At 38.2% G+C, this 18740-nt stretch overlaps 1 protein-coding gene across 3 annotated transcripts in view; it reads left to right on the forward strand.

Annotated features, from left to right (window-relative positions):
- The window catches only part of Ap4e1 (adaptor related protein complex 4 subunit epsilon 1), a 68990-nt gene that overhangs the window by 26526 nt on the left and 23724 nt on the right, over positions 1 to 18740 (forward strand). For all 3 annotated transcript variants that reach the window (XM_034495968.2, XM_076929698.1, XM_076929699.1), the window contains 9 exons: positions 314 to 473; positions 1805 to 1971; positions 8189 to 8262; positions 11995 to 12117; positions 12214 to 12323; positions 14925 to 15064; positions 15633 to 15745; positions 15830 to 15948; positions 17897 to 18199. In XM_034495968.2, the coding sequence (XP_034351859.1) occupies positions 314 to 473; positions 1805 to 1971; positions 8189 to 8262; positions 11995 to 12117; positions 12214 to 12323; positions 14925 to 15064; positions 15633 to 15745; positions 15830 to 15948; positions 17897 to 18199 (1309 nt within the window). The remainder of the gene's footprint in view (positions 1 to 313; positions 474 to 1804; positions 1972 to 8188; positions 8263 to 11994; positions 12118 to 12213; positions 12324 to 14924; positions 15065 to 15632; positions 15746 to 15829; positions 15949 to 17896; positions 18200 to 18740) is intronic.

The following is an 18740-nucleotide window of genomic DNA, read 5'->3' on the forward strand; positions in this document are numbered from 1 at the left end:
AAGCTCCAGATTAAGTATGTGACCCTGTCTCAGAAAAGAAGGTAGAAAGTGATAGAGTAAGATACTGATAGCATCCTAGCCTCCACATGCATAAACATGCATCTGTGCATGGCCTCCACATACACAAACATGGATCTGTGCACAGCAACTCCCCCTCTCCCCCACTACAGAAGACAGTTTCTTGAATTCATACTTCTTAGCCAGAAATAAGATTTTTATCTTTTTTATACTTTGTTGTATTAGAATAAAATAATTAGTAATAGATACTTGATGGCCCAGGTTGCCTTGTTTAAATTTCATTTTTTATCCTTAGGGAGATTATACGAAGAAAAGCAGTTCTGGCATTATACAAATTTTACCTCATTGCCCCTAATCAAGTACAGCATATCCATACTAAATTTCGGAAAGCACTCTGTGACAGAGATGTTGGGGTCATGGCTGCCTCTTTGCATATATACCTTAGGATGATTAAGGTAAGTTGGCAATTTCAGCGTGTGCTTAGTAGTTACCATTGTAACAATATCCCTATGGAATTAGAAGAAAATTCAGATATTTTAATAAAATGATTAATATTTTATACCATTATTAGGCTAGAGAGATGGCCCAGTGGGTGAGAATGCTTGGTACACAAGCAGGAAGACCTGAGATCAAATCCCAGCATCCATGTAAAAAGCTGGGTGTGGCCATCCATGTATGCCTATAACCTAGTGCTGAGGGAAGCAGAGACAAAGGGTTCTAGGTCTTCTTGACTGACAGTCTTGTTCTAGGTCCAGCAAGAAACCCTGTCTCAAGGGAATAGAGCAGGGTGATAGAGAAGGATACCAGAATCCTCCTCTGGACTCTGCATGTGCACAGGCACACACTCATGCACATACTTGTGCATATGCCACACACATATTTACTACACTCACACATACATAAATATATTTTATGCTATTATTTACTTCTAAATGTAACTTTTGTAAGTTATTGATAATACAAGTTGTATGGAAGACAGATCAGGATTTCAAATCCACAACTGGTCAAAATTTAGAGGACAATTGACTGTGGGGTGTCTGACCATAGTAGCTACATCTACAACACGCCTCCTATACCTCAGGCTGTGGGGTGCCCAACCACAGTAGCTATATCTACAACAGGCCTCCTACACCTCAGGCTCTGGGAATATGCTGAAGAGGGGTGGGAAGATGAACGAGCCAGAAGACTGGGACATCTGCTGTGAGATAGTCTCTCCTGTAGTGTGACAGGGAGCTGCACTCATGAAAGCTCAACAGTGTGGTCACCTAAAACCCTGAACAGTGATACCAGGTGACATCCCACTATGGACAGGAGAAATCTCACAAGCCCCTTCTCCCCCATGAAGAGCCACAGGCAATTAATGGCTGCTGAGAGAGGGAGAATCAGTCTTCTCCAGGGATGAGCCCCTGATAAGATGTCTAGTAAGACAGGTGGTCAGCTTAAGCATGCATACATGTGAGCAACTCTAAATGGACTCAGCAGATTTTTACATGTATGTATGTTTGTATGTCTGTGCATTTATGATAATAAAAAGTCATAAATTTGGGAGGGAGGAGGAGAGGGACATGGGAGGAGTTGGTAGGGTAACAGGGAGGGATGAAAATAAGGGAAATGTAGTACTTATGTATGAATTTTTTTAAAAAATTATATGTATATATAGAGGGATATAAAAGAATAACTTGGTTACATAGCAAATCTGAGGTCAGCCCTGGGTTATATGAGACTTTGTCTCAAAAAGAAAAAGAAAGAAAAGACATTATTATTAACAGATTTTTTTTTTATGCAGGAAAATTCTTCTGGATATAAAGACTTGACTGGGAGTTTTGTAACAATTTTAAAGCAAGTAGTGGGAGGAAAGCTCCCAGTCGAGTTCAGTTACCATAGTGTGCCAGCACCATGGCTACAGATTCAGCTCTTGAGAATCCTGGGACTGCTGGGAAAAGACGATGAAAGGTAAATCCTCCCAGGTCACAGAATGATACAGAGTGACACACCATGCCATCACTTTGCTTGGTCACCCAGAAGTTTCCAGCACTTACTGCCTTACTGGTAGTAAACAAGCCAATGTAAAAACACAGATGACTGGCCATTCTCAGCTTATCCATAGTCTCCTCTTGTAAAATGGTACTTGCTTGGAAGAGAGAGTAAGCCAGAAATAAACGTTTCACCTGGTATGGGTCACAAGCTGTCTGCTGTAGCCGTTGAGCTCTGTTGTTACAGTTTGAAAACAACCATAGAGAGCCCATAATTTAATGAAGATAGTTGTGTTCCAGAAAAAAAAAAAGTTTTATAAACATTAAAGCCTGAGTTTCAGACACATTTCATTAGATATTATTATTTTTTTCAATATATAGAAACTATTGACCATTTATAGTCATAAAGAGGGGTAAATGTGACCAAAATACATTATGTATATTAGCAAAGTGATAATATAAAGCCCATTATTATTAATAGATGCTAATAAAGAACATAAAAGTCACAAAAAGAAAAACAGAAAATATAATGTTCATGATCTATATTAACAAACAACATATCAAAGACAGTGATTGTCTCTTGGAAGTTGTGCTGAAACTTAACTAAAGTCCAGCAGTCTTTTAGAGCAAGTTATCATTTGACAGGAAGCACAAAGAGGATTATTAGGGATGTTAGGTCCATCATACAGCTGGAGAGAAACAGCAGGCAAATGACCTTCACCAATAATTAGATGGAAGAGAGAATTGAAGAGTGAGAATAGGACTGGAGAGACGGCTCAGTGTGAAGAGAACTGGCTGCTCTTCCAAAGGACCAGAGTTCAGTTCCCAGTACCCACCTGGCAAATCACAACCGTCTGTAGCTCCAGTTCCAGGGGATCCAATATCCTCACACAGACATACGTGCAGGCAAAATACCAATACACATAAAATAAAAATAAAAAAAGATAAATGACTTTTATCTCAGTACTTGGGAAGCAGAGGCAGGCAAATCTCTGAATTCTAGGCTAGCCTAGTCTACAGAGCGAGTTCTAGAATGTCCAGGGTTATACAGAGAAACCCTGCCTTGAAAACATAAACAAAACAAAGCAAAAAAAAAACAAAAAAAACAAAAAACAAAAAACAACAACAATAACAACAACAACAAAAAAAAAAAAAAAAAGGAAGAAGAGGAGAAATGGCCAGTAGCTGTTTATTAAATTAAAAAAAAAAAAGAAGGAAAAGTGAAAATATACAGATTAAAGAAATTTAAAAGAGTTAGCAACCAACTAAAATGTTTGGGTCTTGGGCTGGCAAGATGGCTGCTGAGGAGGTAAAGGTGCTGTCCATCAAACCTGATGACCTGAGTTCAGTCTCTAGAACTCACATAATGGTAGGACAGAACTAGCTCTTTAAGTTGTTCCCTCACCTCCACATGGGTGACAGTCTGTGTGTCCACACACATATACACACATGTGTACATGTATACACAAAACAGTCAACTAAATGTTAAAAAAAAAAAAAAATGAGTCTTATTTGGATCCTCTTCAAGGAAAATCTATGATGTTAATTGATAATTTGATAACAAATTGGACATTAAGGAATTGTGACTGTATGTATATACACACATACACACACACACTTATATTACAAATGAACTGTGAATATCTGTGTCTGTCTAAAACATTCTTGTCTTGTATAAATGTATTTGATTTTGAAATACTTACGAATATTTATGCCTAAGGATACATTATTCTAGAATTTACTTCAAAATAACCTTTACACGTAGGGGGTAGACACAGTTGTCTACCGTGACTCACACATGACTCAGCTGTGGAAGTGAGGTAATGAGGGCATGGACCTACACGGTTCTTCCCATAGCTTTAACATTTTGTATAGCTTTACATTTTTTCATGGTAGGAATTTAAAATAAAGTTAATGTAAACAGCAAATAGAATGCATTTTTTTCAGTACAAAAGGAATAAAGTACAGGTAGTAAGAAAAGTTAGAAGAAAATCCACCCTCATTCAATTCCCGATGCCACCCAATTCATTTTGTTAGAGAGGTCAGTGGTCTTGGGAGGGACTGCAATTGGGAGTGGGATAATGGGGCAGATGCTGTAGGAGTTGAAGTTTTTCACACCTTACTCATCCTGTATGTTCTTACGCTAATTTTCTTGTCCTGTTAAGGCTTCAATTAAATGGTAGTTTTTTAATTTTTAAAACTTCTTATGTGTGTTGGTGTTTTGCCTGCACACACATCTGAGCACCACATGTGGGCCTGATGTCCACAGAAGCCAAAAAAGGAACCAGATTCCCCTAGAATTGGAGTCACAGGAGGAAGTGAGCAGCCATGTGGGTGCAGGGAACTGAACCCTTGGTCCTCTGACCCTAATAATCCCTGAGCCAGCTCTCTTATCCCAAATGCTAGTTTCATTTCATTTCATTTCTTTCTTTTTTTAAAATAATTTTCTTATTTTTTTAAAGATTTATTTATTTATTTATTTATATATTATGATTTTTTTTTTTTAATGTATGTGAGTACATTGTTGTTGTCTTCAGATACTCCAGAAGAAGGCATCAGATCCCATTACAGATGGTTGTGAGCCACCATGTAGTTGCTGGGAATTGAACTCAGGACCTCTGGAAGAGCAGTCATGCTCTTAACTGCTGAGCCAGCTCTCCAGCCCAATAATTTCCTTATTTTTTATGTACATTGGTGTTATGCCTGCATATATATTTGTATGAGGGATCCCCTGGAACAGGAGTTGCAGAGTTGTTAGCTGCTATGTGGATGCTGGGAATTGAACTCAGATCCTCTGGAAGAGCAGCCAGTGCTATTAACTGCTGAGCCATGTCTCCAGCCCCCAAATGCTAGGTCTTAATACTGAAAATAAAGCCATCAAACTAAAAATAGCCTTTTGGCTGCATCAGGCCTATAGCTGTCTTAGCTAGTGCACCACTTGGAGATAGGGGTGTGGGTGTGCTTGTGTGTGTACAATTTTTGTCACACTTTTCAAAACAACAGACTTTTTTAATTCTAAGAATCATATATGTCATAGGGATTCTCTTACTGTGACTGAAAGCAACTTGGGGAGGAAAGGGTTTATAGCAGTTAGAGCAGGAACTCAAGCTGGGAGGCAGGAGCTGATAGAGAGGTCATGGAGTAGTAGTGCTTCCTGGCTTGCTCCTTTTTGTTGTAGATCTGCATGAGAGTGGTCACTAATACCCATGTGGCAGTCAGTACTGGGCTGTCTTGAATCTCCTTTACTGACAATATTAGTCCAAAACCCTTCAGTCTAGCCTCAGGCAGATCCCGAGACAAGGCACAAATCAGCCATGTCTTTTACCTGATTCTTCCCGGCTTGGTCTCTCACAGTTGCTGATGTTGCCCCCATCTGAAACCTCTGAGATGGGTCTCCACTGTCCACATTGCCCTCAGCACCAGTGTCTTCCAAGTGTTAGTAGCACAGCCCATTGAGCACTGCTTATATGTTCAGCAGCTTTCTTAGTCCAGAGTCCCAAAGTTTTCCACGTCTCAAAAAACAAAAATAAACAACAAAACCAAACCAAACCAGCATGATCAGACTTGTCACAGCAATAGCGCATGCCCTGGTACCACTGAAAAGTACCATGACCAAGGCAACTTATAAGTAAAGGAATTTAATTTGGGGGGCTCTCAGCTCCAGAGGGTAGTAGAGTCCATGATCATCATAGCAGGAATCATGGCAGCAGGCAGCCAGGCAGGCAGGCACTGGAGAAGTAGCTGGGAGCTTACACCTGATTTACAAGCAGGAGGAAGAGAAGAGCACTAACTGGGAATAGCATGGGCTTTTTTTTTTTTTTTTTTTTTGAAAACTGAGAAGCCCACTCCAGAGACACCTCCTCCAAAAAGGTGACACCTCATAGTCTTTCCAAACATCCCACATACTGGAGATGAAGTATTCAAGTGTATGAGCCCTTTGTAGCCATTCTCATTCAAACCACCACAGTCCAACGCCAGATGTTTCCATTCCTACATCATTTATTTACATATGCCTTATAATTCTTGCTTTTTATGCTCTTTCAAAAGATAGTCTCATGGATTCCAGGCTGCCTCAAACTCACTATGTAGCTAAGGAGAACCTTGAACTTCTGATCATCCCACCTCCACCCTGAGTTCCTGGACACCACCCTGTAACTTCCATGCCCAGTTCACTACTATTTTTGTTTTAAAGTGTTTTCTGAAGTTTTTGAGGGCAAGTTCAAACAGTTTGTTTGAGAGCAAGGATCTTTCTGTCCTAAGAAAATATTTGTTGGTGTTCTGGCATTTATGTTATACAGTGGGTACATCAGTGCTTTACTTAGCCTTCCAGAGGGACCAGCTTTCAGGGTGTTGCTTTTCAAGGTGCCTCATCAGCTTTGTGTCAGCATCCTCCTGTCTGAGTCCTCACCAGTTCTAACTGAGTGTATATAATCCCAGCCGATTACACCATGGAGCTCTGCTGCAAGGTTATTGGAATTCTCCCTGAAAATGACTAATTTTATGTTATTGTATTATACTTCCCTGGTCTATAAAAGGTCTACTATGTGTTCTCAGGAAATAATTTCAAGGATATTTAGTAAGTTTTTTTTTTATACTAATTTTGTTGTTTTTCCTTTCATGGATAAACTTAGAGAATATATCCAAAGATAAAAAGATGAGGAAGACACTATTTACCCTCAGGTGACTCAGTCAAATGGTAACTAGAAGAAATTGAACAGATATGTAGAGTCAAACTCATAGAGTTAGACAATTAGAATGTTTTCTCCTTTGCTAAGCCAACTGTGACATTCTATGTTAATAAATCTTTATTCTATGTTAATAAATCATGGAAGATTTTGCTGAAGAGATTGCTCAAAGGTTAAGAGCACTTACTGCTCTTACAGAAGTCCTAAATTTGGTTCTCAGCACCCTTGTGGCAGTTCACAGCTGTCTGTAACTCCAAAACCCTCTTCTTGCCTCTAGGCACCAGGAATACATGTGGTACAACAGACATACAAGAGAAGAAAACATCTGTACACATAAATTTAAAATGATTTTTAGAAGTATTTTTAAATATATACTATTTATAATTCATACAACACTATTAAGAGCTTAATGTGGCAAAGTAAAAATATTTACTTTTTAACATGATTATAAAGTAATTTAAAATCTTAGGAAAATGTTTTATATTTATTTGAATATTCTTTTGTGTTTTCTAGCACTTTGCATCTTAGGTTATTAATATTTAGCTCAACCATGTCTATAAATGTTTCCATCTTTCATGAGGTTTCTTTCTGTTTGTAAAGTTGGAAAATCACACTATAATCTAGGTATAGTATTATTGAATTTTGTAGAAGGATTGAGTGTTCTGCTGTAGTAGAAGACATACTTAATAAAATGACAAATTTAGAGTATTATCCTGGATTATCATTATATATTTATACTTCTGTCTAGAGAAAATCAAAGTACACCTACTTCAAATTGACGGGTTTTTCTTTAAGAATTTTCATTTTTTTGAGACAGAGTTTGTTCTTTGTAGCCCTGGATGTTCTGAAACTTGCTCTGTAGACCAAGCTGGCCTTGAACTCACAGAGACTGCCTGCTTTTGCTTTTTGAGTGCTGGGATTAAAACTGTGCACCATTATCACCACTGGGCTTTGGTTTTTAATTTTTAAAAGTATCTGTGTCTACCCAATTAACTGTCACTGTAATCAGTGACCATAAAACATGAGTAGTTTGTTTATTTTTAATATAAGTGGAAATTAAATTTTTCTTAGTAAAGAACCTAGTTGCTCTTCAGGAAAAAACTAGAATTGGAATTTTTTTTTATAAACAAGCTAGTTGATAAATTAATATACTATCTGAAATAATCTAGATATGTGAAATATTAATTTTGTAACTTAAAACAGAAATACTTTGTTGCAAATACAATTATAAGAGGTCATGGGCAGTAATAACAACCTGGCCTGTAAACTAGGAGCAGACCGGGGCAGTGTTTATTGACCTATTAGTCCCTATTGGTAAAGTAGGAAGTTTGTCTCATGAAAAGACCAAATGAGTTCTTTTGATGTTAAAATTTGTATAACTTTACTGTAAAATGAATTTTTTTTCACTTGTCTTCTGTAGATCCTCAGTTTTAAAGAGAGAGAAGTTTGAAAAACTGTTTTGTTGGGTTAGAATACTATAATTCTCCCGCAAATAAAATATCTCTTAAACAGGACAAGTGAATTAATGTATGATGTTCTTGATGAATCCTTACGAAGAGCCGAGTTAAATCACAATATCACTTATGGTAGGTAAAAGATGACCATGTTTTCTTAATGACTAATAGTGCTTTTCAGTGTTGGAGCTAAGTATGTGTTAGAATACCATACATTCCAAAGACATTTTTTTGTGCTTTAATTTTAAGATGGATAGTTGGGTTAATGTAAGCACTGAAAATAGTAGTAATTTGAAATAATGGCTTTGTGTGTGTGAATATAGATACGCAAGTAGGTACACATGCATGTGTACAGTCTACTTTCTGAGACACTGGGACCAGGGGCTTGCAGATTAGATGAGGCTGGCTGACCAGTGTGTGCTAGGCATCCTTCTGTCTTTGACAATCTCATCTAAAGAGCTCTGAATTTTGCTTGAGTATAATCCAACCTAAAATATCAAAGTTAAAATTAGTGTCACGGATATTAAAATGCTACAATTTTTAATTGAGTAATTTATTCTTGGTATTTGGATTAGGACTTAGATTGTTATTGAGTAAACAATGTATAATGCTTTATTATTGAACGTTCAAGTATTTGTTTGTATGTATGATTTTATGTGTAGCTTTACATGTAGAATTGGAGCACAACTTTGTGATGTGGCTCTCTCCACCTACATGCTTGTTTCAGTAATCGAACTCCAGCTGCCAGGATTTGTGGCAGGCGCCTTCACCCACTAGCCATCTCTTTGGTGCTGGTGCATTTTTAATCTTAGAAACTGGCAGAAGCACTTTTTGGTTTTACCCCAGCAGAGAAGGGAAGGGTAGTATTGTATAATGGGTGTTCTTTGAGTTAGGAGTGTATATTTAGACTTGTGTAGTATTAGAGAGTTCTAGGTGGGAAAATAAAATTTTAAAGTTGCTAGAGTACCTGCCTAGCATGCATGAAATTCTGGGTGTAAAGTGTAGGCCACTGCTGTGATCCTAGCACGTGGGCAGTAGGGTGTGGGAGTTGACAAGAGGACCCTTGAGGTTCAAGGTAATCCTTTACTATATAGTGGGTTCAAGGTCAGCCTGGAGTATATGAGACCCTGTGCCATACCCCCCAAAAAGAAAAGAAAGAAAAATCTATCAAAATAATTTCCAACTTAATTATGCCTAAGTACAGATGTCAAAGAATTAATAGTTTCTATACTGATATCCCAGTTATCTCATGAATGTCTAAGTATAAAATTTAGAGTTTATATGGACAACAAGGTTTTTTTTTTTTTTTTGTTTGTTTGTAAAACACATTTGATACTGGGAAAGTTCAGAATGGCAAGAAAAAAATTAGTTATAGAAAAACAATATTTTAAATCTTACTTAGGATTGTTATAATAGTTGAGGGTTCAAGTTTTTTTTTCAAATAGTGACTATAATAAATATTTTAGATTTGTCAAATCACATGGATTTTTTTCCTTCCTTCCCTCCCTTCCTCCCTCCCTTCCTCCCTTCCTTCCTTCCTTTCTTCCTTCCTTCCTTCCTTCCTTCCTTCCTTCTGAAACAGAATCTCACAGAGCCTATGCTACCTTCATATCCCTACATAGCTGAACATGACCTTGAACTCTTGATGTTCCTAGCTCCCTTTCAATGCTGGGATTATAAGCATGCACTACCATGGTTTTTACATAGGTTATATTGCATAGTCTCCTTAAAAAAAAAAAAATCTTCATTTCTTCCTGTTGTCTACGCGTGTATACCCATAAAATGCTTACAATCCATATCTTGCCTGTGGAAGTCAGAGAACAACTTAGTAGAGTTTGTTCTCCTCTCCTACCATGTAGGCCCTGGGAACCAAATTCAGGTCACTAAGCTTGTGTGGCAAGTGCTTCACCCACTGACCCATCTTGCCCCCTTCCTCTCCCTTTTTGTTTTAAACCCTTGTAAAATATAACAATCATTTTTAGTTCATAGGCTTCAAAAATAGTCTGGGTATGAGTTGTGGGCAGTGAATCGATACAAAGTACGTCATCTATATGTATACAGTCAGTGTCTTTAGGTTCTCTTACTGTGTAGTATTTAATGTTAATCAGCTCCCTTCTTGAATAGCAGTTCAAATTCTGATTTAGTTTAGTCAGTTATGGAAGATGTTTATGAACTCTTTTCCTGCAGAATATCTGTGCATTAATTGATGTTAGCGTCTAGCGTGAGATTCTGCTGGTTGGGTGTTGAGTGTCTCACAAGCATGCATAATACAGATGTTTGGTGGCTGCAGGGGATGAAGGGATTCCGTTGCCACTTGATGCACTTTACTTATTCTGTGCTGTTCGGTGTCTCACATTTTCCCTTGTCTTTTCTTCATTTATTTTTGTTTTGTAGCAGAGTTTTACTGTGTCTTCCTGGTTGGCCTGAGCTTCCTATGTGTTCAATCTGGGATGCTGGTATTATAGGCATGCACCACAACCACATTTTGGCTTTATGTCTCCTTTCAGATGCTGTTATTGCAAGGCCTTATATTACTTACTGATGTCTTAATAGTTCTTGTGTATGCATGCGTGCATATGCACCTGTGTGTTCTTTCCTTTCTTGTGTGCAGATGTGGAGGTCTGAGGTTGACTTTTCATGTCATCTTGTCATTATTCACCTGATTTTTATTTGTTTGCTTGTTTGTTTATTTCTATTTTTATATTAATTGGTGTTTTCCTTCATTTATCTGTGGCAGGGTGTTGAATCTCTTGGAGCTGGAGTTACAGACAGTTGCGAGCTGCCATATGGGTGTTGGGAATTGAATCTGGGTCTTTAGGAAGAACAGCCAGTGCTCTTAACCCCTGAGCCATCTCTCCAGCCCCCACTGTGTGTGTGTGTGTGTGTGTGTGCACACTCTCAGAGGCCAGAATTGAGCATCAAATTCCCCTGGAGCTGGGACCTACCCAGTATGGGTGCTGGGAACTGAACTCTGGTCCTTAGACCATTCTTAACCTCTAAGCTATCTTCCCAGCCCCTTTCTTTATCTTCAGTTTTGAGACCAGGTCTCTAAACTGAACCTGGAACTCACTTCCCGGTTAGAGTGGCTGGTCAGCGAGCCTCCTCTTGTCTCCACCTCTTTCCTGGAGTTACAGATCTTTATGACCATGTGGGCATCAGGGGTTTCAACCCAGCAAGCCCTTCGTCACTGAGCCACCATCTTAGCCTCAGTGATCTTACATGGCAAAACACATTAGCTCACGTTGTTTAAGTGAATTTGAAGGGAGTTGTATTCTCTTTGCAGTTATTGTTTTATCAGAAACTTAAATTTGAACATTTTCAAGACATACAGTAGCCTGCTCTATATATTAAAGATTATATTTAAAGAAGTAGACAGAAGATTCTTAAATAGTGACTCCTGTACTCTTGAAATAAATGGCTGTGCACACTAGAATGATTGCTGTGTAAGTGGTTGAACATACATCATTTTAAAGTATTCAGGGAGTGTTGGGAAGACCTGTTTATACAGAAGTAATGATGTATTTTAATATGTACATTTGATTATGGGCAGGGTTTATCTGTTTTATTCACTGTTGTATCCCTAGTGCCAACACCATTTCTGGCCTGCAGGTGTTCAGTACATACTTGTATAAGTAAATACATAATTATGTTTTTGCTGGTGATAAGATTTTCTTTAAGTTGAACTTTGTTAACTTAACCCAAATAACTATATAAGCATGAAAATAAAGATTTTTTTATAAATATTTTATAAATAAGATTTTAGACTAAAATGTATCTTCAGTTAAGTTTATTATAAATTCTACACAAATTTGTTCTTCTATTGTACTTAAATATATCTGTCATTTTTCAATTTTCTTTCTTTAGCTATTCTGTTTGAATGCGTACACACAATCTATTCTATTTATCCTAAATCAGAATTACTTGAGAAGGCTGCCAAGTGCATTGGAAAATTTGTTCTGTCACCTAAAATAAACCTCAAATATTTAGGTAAGGTTCTTATGATGGAAATTGGAGAGAGAGTTTTTGAAATTTGTTGGGTATGTGTTGTAGGTCGTTGAACTATAATGTGGTCTTTATTTCTAGGACTGAAGGCTCTTACCTATGTTATCCAGCAGGATCCTTCTCTGGCTCTTCAACACCAGATAACCATAATTGAATGCCTAGACCACCCTGATCCCATTATTAAAAGAGAGGTAAATTAGGGCTGAGAGATGACTCAGCAGTTCAGAGTGCTTGCTGCCTTCTAGGGGACCTGAGCTGAGTCTCCATTCCACCAACTGCAGGGGGCCAGTGCCCTGCCTGCTCCTGGCTTCCAGGCACCTGCACGCTTGTGGCATATATTCACACAGATACAGATCCACATAAATAAAAATCAAATCTCTTTTTTTTTTTTTTTTTAAAAAAAAAAGAGAGAGGTAAAATATTTTGAATAGCGTATGTAAAGTGGTAAGTTTTAAAAACTCTTTTTGATATTCTTGAGAGAGTCAAATGATAGCCAGTGGATGTGTATGTATGCAAGAATATTTTAACATTTGCATCTATTCAATTCTTACTACTTTTAAAATCTCAGTTTTATTCTTCGGCTGTCTGGTGTATATGATGAATGTTAGTCATTTTCACCTCCTGTTACCCTCTCTTATCCCCATTTCTCCTTCCCACCATGTCTGTATGTGAGTTTAATTAGATAGAATTGCTTGCATGAACATGGGTAGCTAATCACTGAAGAAAGCTGGTACCCCTTCTTCAGTCCCTGTAAACTGTCAGGTAGTCCCTCATGGAAGGTTATTTGTTTTCTAAAAAAGTACTGCTAACCTGGGATTTTTGTTTTATAAGACAGGGTCTTGCACAGGCTAGACTCAAACTTGTGATGCCCCTGACCCTGACCCTGACCCTGACCCTGACCCTGACCCTAAATGCTAGGATTATAGGTGTGTCTTCATAGCCAGCTCACAGGAATGTTCTTAACTTATGAACTGGAAAGTTTAGATCCAGTTATGTATATGAAGTCATTGATTTATTATTTCTCTTATTAATGTAAGTACTATAATGGGAACTACTTTCTAGTCCTGGGTTCTTATATTAGTATAAAATAAAACATACCCCAGTTATGTATAATACATAACTTACGTTGGCTATGAAATGAACTCACTGTTAAATAGGAAAACTGATAGAACTCTGTAGAACTATAAGATAATTTGATCTTCTTGGAAGAAAAGTTGTGCTCATGTGCCTAATATTGTTCTGGCTTTTATTAAATTGATCCAGTGTCCACTTAGGAATCTGCATAAAGAGTCTGTTCATTCTTTTGTAGTGAAATCACTGTATCTTTATTTTAAGTGGTATATGGAGCCTGTTTCAGAAATGTGAGAAGTTTATTTCAGATTTAAAACATAATGAGGATTTGTTTTGTTTTGCTTTGTTTGTGACAGATTTTTGTTTGTTTGTTTGTTTTTGTTTTTGTATAATAGCCCTAGGTGTCCTAAAACTTGCCTTGTAGACCAGGCTGGCCTCAAACTCACAGAGGCCTGCCTCTGCCTTCTGAGTGCTGGGATTAAAGGCGTGGGCCACCGTTCCCAGCATTTATAATGAGGAGTCTGAAGAGAGAATGTAGAGCTGAGTGATGTCTTAGTTAAGAGCATCTGCTGCAGCCGGGCGGTGGTGCGCACGCCTTTAGTCCCAGCACTCGGGAGGCAGAGGCAGGCGGATTTCTGAGTTCTGTATAGCCAAGGCTATACAGAGAAACCCTGTCTCGAAAAATAAAAAACAAAAAACAAACAAACAAACAAAAAGAGCATCTGCTGCTCTAACAGAGGACCCAGGTTTGGTTCTCAGTACCTACATGGCGGTTCATATATTAACTCCAGTTTCAGGGCATCCAGTGCCCTTGTATGGCTCTGGCACCAGGCACACATGGTGCACAGACGTACATGCAGGCAAAACACATACATGTAAAACAAAAATAAATAAGCCCTACTTCTTAAAAGATATTTTAAAAATCCACGATAACTTACGTTGGCTATTAAATGAACTCACTGTTAAATAGGAAAACTGATAGAACTCTGTAGAACATGTAAATGCATTTACATATACACGTGTATTTAATATTTTAAAACAGCTTAAACATTAAAAAGACTCCATGGGTAGTAAAAAAAATTGTACAGCTCATCTGTTTTATCAGATACACAGTGTGCATCTGTGTGTCACAGAGTTAGCTGAACACGGCACATAGTTTCCTCATCATTAACTGTTACATTGCTCTTTTTTCTTTTTAACTTTAGGTTTCTTTTTAATAAAACACACTTGTGCCACAGCTCTAATATGTGGCCCACACATCAGTCTTTCCATAGGCAGCAACCTCCTCCCCGTGCCCTTTGGTCACAGTGTAGATGCTAAGGGCACCTCCATTTTATGCGTCCCTCCCTTCTCAGCTGTAGAAACAAAGCTGTCTTTCACCAGCCTGGGGGTGGGGGGGTGGGGGGGCGTGATCCCCTCCCCAGTTTCCTCATTTCCCCTCCATATCACTTACCTCTTACAAGTCCCCCCTTGCCTCCCAGACTGTTTCCTTCTTTTATTTTTTGGCATTGGAGAATAGGACCTAGCACCTCTCATATTCCAGGCAAATGCTCTGCCACCAAGCTTTAACCTCAGCAAAATCCACGTTTCCTTGTCACTTGTTAGCTGAGTGTCCTGAAAATTTATACAAAAGCAGAGCAGTTAACTTATAAACACATTTATTAGATTTATTGGGGTTCACACATATGGTTTTGTAATACTGTTTTTATTTCTCTTAATAGACTCTGGAACTTCTTTACAGGATTACAAATGCACAGAATGTAGTAGTTATTGTACAAAAAATGCTTGAATATTTACATCAGAGCAAAGAAGAGTATATCATCATCAATTTAGTTGGCAAAATAGCCGAGTTGGCTGAGAAATATCCTTTGCTTCAGTTGTGACTTCACTGACTTGAGAATGATGGTACCGATGCAGCCACTTGAGTTTAGAGACCCAGCAATTAAGTAATTCGTAATTCCTGATTCATAAGTCTCAGAGCTTATGTAGACTTCTTGGGTGTTGGCTTTTTTTTTTTTTTTTTAAAGATGTTTCTTGGAACTTGGGTCTTGGTTTAATGTACTCTGCCATCGGCAGTGCTGTGGCTTTGAGCTAACAGGATGGTCAAATACATTGATACAGAGATATTACAAAGAGGTTAAAAAGTTTGCTCAAATGGACACACCACAGCTTTAGCCACTCTGAAATATGTAGGAATCTTCTAGTATTTGTTGGTCCAAGATGGCCTGTTCAGTTCTTCAAATTATTCATGTTTGTTTATTGACTACTTGTTATGTGTAAGCCTAGTAAGCACACATTTTATGTAGGACTGGGCTGTAGAGCATTCTTGGTAGTTAGAGCTGAGCTGCCACTCTGGCATGAATTGTGTTGTGGAGAGGATGATTTCAGTGCATGACATGAAGAAGTGATTTGTTCTTAACACTGGACACATATGCTCCTGACAACGTGTGGTTTATTCAGACAATGAATGCTGTGTTTTCAGTGGGAGGAGATGTAATGCACCCTGATATTCTCAGTAACTTCCTGAGACTGCTAGCAGAAGGTTGGTAAAGAAATTACAGTCATTTTTTATTACAGTCATTGGCAAGTGAGTGGAAACCAAACTGGTATTGCAATTTCTTTGTAGGTTTTGATGATGAAACAGAAGATCAACAATTAAGACTCTATGCAGTTCAGTCTTACCTTACTTTATTAGATATGGAAAATACTTTCTATCCACAGAGATTTCTTCAAGTTATGAGCTGGGTGAGTAAAGTGTATTGCATACAAATTATTATAACAACATATTTCCTCCAGATATCATTCAGCTCCTCTCGTTGTCAGCTTTCTTCCCCAATGTTTACTTTCATTCTGTAACTACTGACTTTCCTTTGTATGGTTTCATGGTCTTTAGTAAGGTTGGGGTATTTTTGTTATTTGGGTTTTTTTTTTTTTTTTTCTTTTTTTTTTGAGTCTTCTGTATCCCAGACTAGACTCAAACTTGCTGTGCTATGTAGCCATGGAAAGCCTTGAACTTCCAACTCTTTGGCCTCTACCTCCTAGGATTAAGAAAAGGATTTACTTCCTATTCCTAGGTGGGCATATACAACCATGCTTGGTTTTACGCTTGCTGGGCATCAAATCCAGGCCTTCATGTAGTCTAAGCAAATAGTGAGCTGCATTCCCAGACCTTTTGTGTATGTTCTTACACATAATGACGGCGGCATTTGAATGTACTTAATGGGACTAATAGGAGGAAATAATTGATCTCACAAACAGAAGTCCATTAAAAAAAAAATTTCTGAGGTAGAATTCAAATTACCTGCTCTTCTGGAAGTTTCCGTCTTTTATTTATTAAAGCTTCCTTTAAAATTACTATTTTGTTATTATTTGTTTTGAGAGGAGCAGGATCTCACTTTGCAGCCTAGGCTGGCCCTGAATTCACAACTCTTGAGCTTCAGCCCTCCAAGTGGTAGGACTGCAGACCTGCATTGTCATATCCAGAAGTTGTGTTTGTTTTTAAATTGGTGTCTCACTATGTTGTTTAGATTCTCTTCTTTTTGGCTTTTAAAGACATGTTATCACTGTAGCCCAGGCAAACCTGACACTCACTATGTAGCACGAGCTAGCTTGGAACTCATGGCAGCCTGCTGTCCCAGCCTCCCAGGTGCTAGGATTATAGGCACAACCCATGATTCCCTTTTCCTCATCCTATTTCTTCTTTTGGTTGAAACAGGGTTTCTCTGTGTAGTCCTGGCTGTCCTGGAACTTGCTCTGTAGGCCATGCTGGCTTTGAACTCACAGAGATCCACCTACCTCTGCCTCCTGAGTTCTGTTTTTGTTTCTTTGGTTTTTGTTTGTTTGTTTGTTAGTTTTTCTGGTACTACTATTGTGCTAAAGACAAGAAGATATGCAGTAAATGCCATTTAGAAAAGATCTTATATTCCTTGAATTATATTTATATGATGTTAATTTTAACATTTATAAAATGATTGTTAAGCCAGTCAAATGGTATGTCCCTTGAGTAAGTTAAATGTGAAAAAACGATCTGCAGCATGATCAGCCTTCATGACATCAGTCCTGTGGACTGTCTTTATCTGTGTCAGCTGATGCTTGTCCAGATGTGTACTTTGGTTCCTCTCAACAGTCACACTAAATTACACTTTCTGATGAGAGAAACTAGAAATCTGTGTTTTATGAGAGACCGCTAGGCAGTGGTAGTGCATGCTTTTAATCCCAGCACTTGGGAAGCAGAGGCAGGTGGATCTCTGAGTTTGAGGTCAGCCTGGTCTACAGAGTGTGTTCCAGGACAGCCAGGGCTACACATAGAAAGCCTGTTTCAAGAAAGGCAGGCAGGCAGGCAGGCAGGCAGGCAGGCAGGCAGGCTAGAAATCTTCATTTTGTAAAATCTTACTCTTACTAACATTGGAGACCTACCTGTTTAAATTTTTACTGGAAATAAAGCAGCAACTGTCTGGAAGTTCAGAAGAATGATAATGTATAAAGGTATTTTACTTTATATATTGTTACTAATGAATTCCAGTTCTTTTGTGTTGAGGGTACAGTCTTGGTATAATAATATATAGTTTTTCTTTAATAATATTCATCATAAAAATATGTGTAATCCAGATGGAAGTTCATTCTAGCTATAGGTTTCAATCAGCATACTATCTGACTTGGTATTTACATATACACCAATTTTGTTTTACTCTAGGTATTAGGAGAGTATTCCTACCTCTTAGATAGAGAAAGTCCAGAGGAGGTTATAACCAGGCTCTACAAGTTACTTATGAGTGACTCCATTTCTTCAGAAACAAAAGCCTGGTTGTTTGCAGCGGTAACCAAGTTGACACCTCAAGCTCATTCTTCTCACATAGTTGAGAAATTAATCCAAGAATTCACTGTATCCTTGAATACTTGTCTGAGACAACATGCGTTTGAATTGAAACACCTGCATGAAAATGTAGAGCTTATGAAGAGCTTGCTTCAGGGTGCTCAGAATTGTGAAGACATCATGGTAAGAATCCTGTGCTTCATTTTGTCAAAATCCTGTTGTCTAAACAGCAGTTCTTGCATATATGATATATAGGAATATATATCAAAATATAGTTTCTGTTGCATGTATGATGAACTTTTTAGTTTTTCTTATGATGGTAGGGAAAGAATTGGAGAGGTTCTGTTTACTGCTCTAAGAAGGAGCAGGAGAGTTCTCTTCCTAAGAACTGTAGTGTAGATGTTCTAGCTTCTGATGGTCTTGAGATGTGGAAAAGGCTGGGGAAGGCTATGTGGGGTGGGGATGGTGTCCTTTGAGTGTAACAGGCTCTCTAGCCTTGTGTGGGCTTAACATAGAAGTTGCGGTTAAGAAGGTCAAGGTCACACATCTCCACCGAGCCAGGGTTTGTCTTTGAAATTTGAACAGTGAAAGTCACAGACCTTAGAAGAGTAAGATTCAGGAAGTTTTATTATGGGATCATAGGTTTAAGAGAATTTTAAGAGGGGAAAAGAAGCAGGCAAAGCTTCTGTATAGCAAGCACAGGTCCTAAGAAATGGGTTGCGAC

Source organism: Arvicanthis niloticus, chromosome 2, assembly GCF_011762505.2.
Source record: "Arvicanthis niloticus isolate mArvNil1 chromosome 2, mArvNil1.pat.X, whole genome shotgun sequence".
Lineage (NCBI taxonomy): Eukaryota > Metazoa > Chordata > Mammalia > Rodentia > Muridae > Arvicanthis > Arvicanthis niloticus.